General features: G+C 36.2%; 1 protein-coding gene across 3 annotated transcripts in view; it reads left to right on the plus strand.

The window, feature by feature from the left end:
- LOC136664979 (uncharacterized) overlaps positions 1-8,357 on the plus strand; it is a 36,776-nt gene extending 28,419 nt beyond the window's left edge. For all 3 annotated transcript variants that reach the window (XM_066642512.1, XM_066642511.1, XM_066642510.1), the window contains exons 12-14: positions 1,553-1,656; positions 4,542-4,612; positions 5,632-8,357. In XM_066642512.1, coding sequence (XP_066498609.1) covers positions 1,553-1,656; positions 4,542-4,612; positions 5,632-5,641 — 185 coding nt within the window. In that variant the 3' untranslated portion in view covers positions 5,642-8,357. The remainder of the gene's footprint in view (positions 1-1,552; positions 1,657-4,541; positions 4,613-5,631) is intronic.

Here is an 8,357-nt window from a genome sequence, read left to right on the forward strand (position 1 = left end):
CACACAGCTCCAGGGGCCTGGAGGTTGTGGGTTCGATTCCCGCTCCGGGTGACTGTCTGTGAGGAGTTGGTGTGTTCTCCCCGTGTCCACGTAGGTTTCCTCCGGGTGCTCTGGTTTCCTCCCACAGTTCAAAATACGTAGGTGGATTGGCGACTCAAAAAGTGTTCGTAGGTGTGAGTGTGTGAGTGAATGTGTTTGTGTGTGTGTCTATGTTGCCCTGTGAAGGACTGGCGCCCCCTCCAGGGTGTATTCCCACCTTGCGCCCAATGATTCCAGGTAGGCTCTGGACCCACCGCGACCCTGAATTGGATAAGCGGTTACAGATAATGAATGAATGAATGAAAGTTTTGGATACAGAACCCCGTTGAGGCAAAAAAATATAGGAAGCTAGCCCTGGTAAGCTAACCTCTTACTAGGCTGCTAGCCTTGTTAAACTAGTCTATTTAATGAAATTGCCCATTGAGCTTTTCTGATTTACCAGAGCAAGCAACTGTGAGATTACACCTTGATTTAATAGTTGCTTAAATGTTTCAATGCTATTACTGTCAATACAAATATGAACCTCATCAAAACTTAGGCAGTGCTTTGGTCCAAATAAGTGCTTTCAGTAGGTGAGTATCTGGTTTCTAGAAATCATTTGGACATATGCTGTACATGTGGTGATGGAGGAATGAACAGTGCAGGGGTGTGATCTCAGTAGCCCTTCAGTGTGTAATGTGCCATGTGCCTGGGACTGAGGAGCAGCTTTGCTAGTCAATTGTTTTGGGGTCATATCTAATTATTTTAGCCAAGATTATGCTTCAGTATATATTTTTTTACCAGCTATAAGTAAGTTTCTCACCTTTAGCTTCGAACATTTCCATTAATTCTTGTTAATTCCCACGGTAAATTTCCCAACTTGGAAAATGTGGCAACCATTATTAAAATTGCAATTTGAATCACAAACACACCTAGATATTTCCCCCAAATTGTTCACCTATGTGTGTTATATTTAAAAGGCCATTGTACTGTGTTGTAAAATGACAGCAGTTTTTTACAGTGTGACTTTTCTTGTTTTTGATGTTTACCTTTTTTTTCATTTGCAGAAAAAATGAAAGCACCCACTTCTGACAAAACAACTAAGACAACACTAAATTTATGGATACCAAATAAAAACATACCAAATAAAAACAAAGCTGCAGCCTTGTAATTGAGTTTTTATTTATTTTCCGATGTACTTTTTACTAATTGGCCAAATGACTGCCCACACAGACAAGCATTATATTGGTTGTGATCTATGTGGTCTGCCATTTCATTTTATCCCCTGGAGTTTACTTCAGAATGAATAAAGTGTTGTCTTATGTGAATCCATTTGTTTCCCCAGCCATTAAGATTTGACCACCATCCTAAAGCTGATTCTTTTTTTGTAACTGTCTTGTTTTCAGAAGCATTTTTATTTGATATGTCTTCTTTTATTATTTCCCTCTTTGTGAATATAAAATCCCACAGTGTCTGGGAAGTCATCTCCTTTGCTGCCCATTGTCTGACCAAACAATTTCCTTTTTTTTTTCAGCTCATATGCCACAGAATGCATTCACAGTATTATTTATCATCTCTGTGCTACTGAATGTGGGCTTGATCATGTACCTCCTATACATGAGAGAGAGACGTCCACAGGTATCTACAGTGACATTTCAGATGTATTTTATGGTTTTAAGACATGTTTATGCTTAGATGAGATATCACTGGAGTTTAAACCATGATTAAGATATACAGAAAAACTGGAACCCTCCGGACCCTCCAGAGTTTAAAGACATTTTTCCTAATCTTATTACATTGGCCTTAAATGCTGTTTCAGATCAAACTGTTCAGAACCACATTTGACCCACTCATGCACTCATTAGTGTCCAGTTTCTCACAAAAAATAGATGTATCACGTGGATATCAGCCTCTACTTATAGCTTCATAACTTTGGATCTTAGGAGTCATGCAGGGACTTTCATTGAGATGAAAAAGAAGAGGCAGATTCAGGACCCAAAAAGATATTCTTTTAAGTATCTATACACATTGAAATAAAAGCACAGATGCCTGCATAGACCCCAGAAGGTTAAGAGCTAAACTGTGCTCATCAGGTAAACAGCCCTTAGGTCTTTCATCTTTAAGAGTATGGAGGATACTAACCCCATCCTCGGCTTGAGATCTAAACACACCCACAGTTGTTTGTGTTCATCCTGGAATCACCTCTTTGTGAACTTCCCAAATGTGCACTTCTCTACTAATATACAGCTCCGAAGAGGTTGCGGATTCCCTTAACTGGATATTTGTATCCATTTATCACCTGCAAGATTACAAACCAGTGTTGTGTGTCTAAAAAGGAGAGCTCAAGAAGGAGGAAGCAGACAAAAAGGAAGTAAACATGGAACCGAAACCAGTGGTTTTGGACTGGTGTGTGTCCAAATGTTAGAAGGATTCAGTGAATGGAGCAGGAGGTTGAGGAGATTTATTTGTAATTTCCAACATTTATGGGATAATTGCAACTGTTCCTGCTGAGTTTGTTAAGTGTTTAGACAGCAGTCAAACATTGTTAGAGCTTTAAGCTTCCCATTTATTTCCCTGTTATTAATTTACTTATTTCTCCTGTGACTCAGTTCCACCGTTCTCTGTTTTGTCTGCCATTTTTTTTGGCTCTTGTTTTGGCTGACGTGGCATTTTCATCTTGTGGTGAGCTCTACTCTGAAAAATAACTCGAATGTAGAGGATGTCGGTGCCTTCTGTGGAAGTTTATCTTCAATCAGTGGTTGCTCTACTTAATTTCTTCTTCATTTTCCTACTGTAAACCACAGCTACGTATCCCCACACCAACCTCCATGTACAACCTGACGTACACATTTGCAGCTCCACTGTGTGCAACCTGAAGCACTTCAGCAATTCAAACCACAGTTTACCAGACTCTGTTATATTCATCCTCACTAAACATGCTAGGCCTAGATACAAACCACTGTCAACAAACATTTTCATAATCTGAGGAGTGCCAGAGTCAAGGACCTACAGTTATAAAACATCCCATTAAAACTACATCAGGAATATGAGTATCGTACTGAAAAGATCTGAAGCAGGGAGTGGAGTTTGATTTTTCTGAAGCTTTGGTGTAGAACCAGTTTCTGAAGGGCTGTTATGGGTTCCAGTTTCTTTTAAATAATTAATCAATTTATTATACTTTTTTTAAAAATTAGACTGCAGTTTTTACTTATTCCTCCTACTTATTAATTAACTTTTAATTATTACGCTTATTAATGTCTGATCTCCATTGAAATATCACAATCAATAACTTGTGTTTAATGGGCTTCTTGACTGGAAAATAAATAAATGGAGCCTCTCTGTCTTTTGCACAGTATTGTACAATATTGCTGGGAATATTTGGTAATGCTTTATAACACATCCCCCGTCTTAATGTGTACTTTCCCGGGCGCTTACGGCTTATCTTCACACGTTTTATGGTGTACGTTCCCATGTTTTAAAGTGTATTTAACGGGTACTTACAGTGTACCTTCCCATAACTCCCTTACAATTCAGTGCATCTAAAATACTTACCAGTCAGCGTTTTTACAAATACGTCCCTGACACGTAATGCATCTTCTCGCTTTTTAAAGTGTATTTATAGCGTACATCTAAAATACCACGTTTTTACGTGTACATCCCTGACACTTACTGAATCTTCTCAGCATTTTAAAGGGGGGATTTAACTGGTACTTACAGTGTACCTTCCCATAATAAACAGATTAATATTTATGTGAATCAGTATAAAATACTTACCTGTTCCTACTGGTACTTTAACAACTGGGAAATTTTTTATGCTTTTATTCAGCGGGCAAGCTTCAATCATATTCCATTCAATCATATATATATATGCAAAGCTTTATTCATTTATTCATTCATTCATTCACTATGGTGAACTAAATTATCTAGTCCACTCAGTGGAGTATAAGATATAATTATTAGAAAAATAATAAGTCCCTGGAATGTGAGTAAATCTTGCCCTGAATTAAAACATAAAACAATGACTGTCATACACATAGAATGTACACCATACATTCTGAGAAATTACATGGCAAAATATCAGAAATTACACTTATAGTCCTCAATATTTAAGTACCAGAAAGAACCTGTAAGTATTTGATATTTACCAATTCATATAAAGAAACCGTAAAGTATGTGAAGGTACTCTATAATATTATGAGGTACATTTCCCTTTAAAACGCCAGAACGTACACCATAAAAAGCAAGGAGATGCACTGTATGTGCCAGGGAAATACACGTTAAAACCCGTGCTGGTAAGTGTCTTAGATGTACTCACGCATATAAGGAAGTTATGGAAAGGTACACTGTAAGTACCAGGTAAATACACTTTAAATCATGGGAAAATTCACCATAAAACGCGTGAAGGTACATTGTATGGTCTGGGTAAGTACATGTGAAGACACGGGCTGTATTATAAAGTGCTACAGAATATTTTCCCATCATTGGTGTCCAATGATAACTGAATTGTCATTTTTATCTTTAAGTTATGCCCCGAAGCTTCTCGGAATATGGAGAACATGCCATTGGGACATTCGCCCAATGGAGGCTGTAACAGGTAGATGTTTTCATATTCACATCATATATTTCTGCCACTGCTGTCTGAGGTTTAAACGTCAAATACAAATAATGTTAGTTTTAGTCACGTATGGATTAAAAATACAATTCTATACTTATTATTACAATATTAATTTAGTTATTTTTTGTTTGTCCTAATGGTGATGTTGGCTTGGGAAATCTCGATATGATAATTTTGATCATTTTTAGTTTACATTTTATTTCCCACTGAGTGAATTACACAGTGAAAACTGAGCAATGCTTCATTCATTCCACAGTAAATATACTGCTAAATGTCCACACTATTGTATAATGTCAGGAACGCGGGGTGGCCTGACGGAGGCGGACGCACACGCTAAAACACAGTTACTTTATTAACAAAAGAATATAAAAAGACAAAGACAGGCAACTACGGAAACAACATGATAATAGTGGAAACGAAAACGAGGAACAACAACAGGAAATGATGACGGAGAAACGAAACAAGGAACAGACTAGACTTGGAAATGAAGCGAGGAAACGACAGAGACAGACAGACCGGTCTGAGCAACATGACATGGCAACAATGGAAGCGAAACAATACAAATGACCGACAACTAGGAAGTGACACAAGAGGACTTAAATACCAAACACAGACAACGGACACCTGGAACAGATAACGAGGGGGACGGATTACAAACGAGACTGACGGGGACAAGGGTGGAGACACGAACAGTAACAAACAGAGCCATGTGCTACGTGAGCACATGGTGGGGAAAACAGACAACAGGACAAGGGCGTGACATATAACAGCATTGGCTTCTGCAGAAGTATTCTGATATTCCCCAAGCAACACTAGACCTAGTTTTCTGAATTCTTAATTTAACAATTTTTATAATGGCAAATATATCTGCTTAGAAACCCATGCATTTTGCCATGGAGATATTCGGCTTCGACCTAGATTTCCTTGTGCACGTGCCCTAAGTATGTAATTTTGAACGAATCTCCTGTGACATCTTTTCTTGTTTTTTTCTTTTCCAGTCCTATTTAACATTGGATTCCCATTACATCAATTGGAACAATTACCATGTGATACTGTTGGATTCAGACTTGTTTTCCTCCTTGCAGTATCTGGATTAACTTCTCGGTAACTTGATAGTTGATGACCCAGCGACTGCCCTCTGCATTAAATATCAAGTTGCAATGTCTACATCTGATGAATTACAAGATAAAGAAGAAAATGCATAAGACTGCTCTATGAACAGATCTGAGAGATCATTACTGACTATGTAAATACTACATAATCAGAAAAGAAGCCTGTAAGTGACTGAATTACACCGGAACCGGGCATTGCAGACCAGGTTAAAGGACCTCTACTTTGACTCTGGTGGGAGATTGTAAAAGTGGTGCAGATACAAGTCTGAATCAGTTTGCTTATTTTGTTCTTATTAATATTATTATTCAAGCTACTTTGCTGTACATAGGACTTGGGAGAATGTTGTATATTTTGAAGTATGGTAACAAAACAAGGAATGTAATATATTGACAGTATACCACATTATATTTATGATTACAACATACTGATAGCATGCAGCTTACAATTAAAATGATCTCCTTTTTACAATTATCGTTCATTTTATCTGCTCCACTTACCAAATAAGTGTACTTTGTACTTCTACAGTTACAAATTGTAGTCCAGGTGTTGCACTGCATACTTTGTTAGCTCCCTTTCCTGCTGCTCTCCAATCATTGCAGTTATTTTTTTATTCATGCAGTTCATTCAAAGAACATGCCTGAAATGTTATACACATTTTTGTCCAGATGTGAGTGTAACATGAATTGTACTCCTTGGACAGCCCCAACACACTGCAATGTACATAAAATATATTTATAGTATAACCTTTTAATATTTATTAATAAATAAAAACTTTGAAAGAAACATTTAAGGGAAACTACACAACTAAATCAGTTGATCTGATTTGGTCTGTAGCCTTCATTGGATAATCATGTCTTACTGTTTCCAAAATATCAGACCAAAATAAGATATATGGAAAAAAAGAGCACCAAGTATTATTGATGCTAATTATTAGGGCGTGCTCTTAGCACCCCCTTGTGGAGAGTCTTCAGTCTGCTAAACCTGAGTGCAAGATGAAAGAGGAAGTGAATGAATCAAAAATAAATTAAGTTACAAGCCAAATCCCTAAGGCATCTCTATCCAGAAATAATCTCAGACCAAACACAAATCACCTTTGTAAGTTGCTCTGGTTAAGAGAGTGTGTTAAATGCCATAAATGTAAATGCAAATGTAATACACTTTTGATATTCATCAGTAAATGGGTCTTGTGAGCAATGTAACAGTAGCTGTAACTTGACGTCTTCTTGCAGCTATGTATTGTAGGATTCTGTCACACCCTGAGCCAGCATCAAATCATTTTTGTTTGTTTTAGATGTGTTTCAGATTTAGAATGTTGGGATTATGAAGGTTATTTGCATACAAATCAGGCCTGTTGGCTCAAGCTAATAGCACAAATAGTCAGCTAATTAACTTACATGTTAACTTGTTGAAACACCCCACCCGAATTCATTTTTAGGTGAATTTGAAGGTCTAGAGTCATATGACCTCCTCACAAAAACATGTTTTATAAGAACAAAGAATCATATTTAATATTATATTACTGAAATTTTAACCAAAGCTTTACCAACAAATAAACTTTCTACAATTTCCATTTTCCAGCCATAACGTAAATAGCAGAATTCAGACATTAGGCTCTTTTCCAAGTGGACATTTTTTTCACCAACCTGAAAACACAAGGCCAAGTACAAGAAATCACAATGAATCCTAAAATCCAACTGGTCCAAACTTGTCTAAGCTGGTTTGTTGCTGATCCAACTGGTCACAGCAGGGTCATGCTGGTGGACCAATGTATCAACAGCCAAAAGTCAACATATGCATCTAAATAAATATTTACCAATATTTTGCACTGGGAAATAAATGTATTATTTATATTATGAATGATGCATTTTTTGTATGTTTATTTTTTTTGTATAAATACATATTGTCATTTTTATCCCCATATTTTATTTGTGTGTGTGTGAGATGGAAAAATTACATTCTCTCTATAAACTGAACATGCAGTAGTTCAGGAGGTGAGATGTTATTATAATATTATAGATTAAATATTATTGTTATTATATAAAATTACAACAAATGCTAAAGTTATTCATAACATTTAAAGTGAACTTAAAGTGAGAAAAAACACTTGATTGAAAAGGCCTTATTTACAGAAAACCTACAGTTAAAATACGTTTTTACAAGTGCATTTATAAAATTTGTAGTAATCTGTTGAATGCATGTGAATTCCTGTGGTTGTTCATGTAAGAATTCAGTCATGTGCAAAAGTTTTGCCTCTGGTCAGATGAGATGTTTTGTTGATTTTCTTAGTTAAAACATACATCCGTTTACAAATCTAACATTTCTGTATATTAATAGAGGTTAACAGATTTGGGGAGAGGTTAATGTATTTCATTTTCTTTTTTTTAATGTAAAATTCAAAATATTAACAAAAATGTATTATTAAAATTAGCAAAAATACATTCTCTGTAGAGGATGAGTTCATTTACTTTCAATTTAAAACATTAACGAAATATTGCCATTTGAGTAGGGGCACACAAACATTTCCATACAGCCTTTGCTTAAGCTTATATTATCACATTGCAAGTTAAAGCTAAACTTTCAAAGACATTAAATGTGAACTATACTTCTTTTC

Source organism: Hoplias malabaricus, chromosome 13, assembly GCF_029633855.1.
Source record: "Hoplias malabaricus isolate fHopMal1 chromosome 13, fHopMal1.hap1, whole genome shotgun sequence".
Lineage (NCBI taxonomy): Eukaryota > Metazoa > Chordata > Actinopteri > Characiformes > Erythrinidae > Hoplias > Hoplias malabaricus.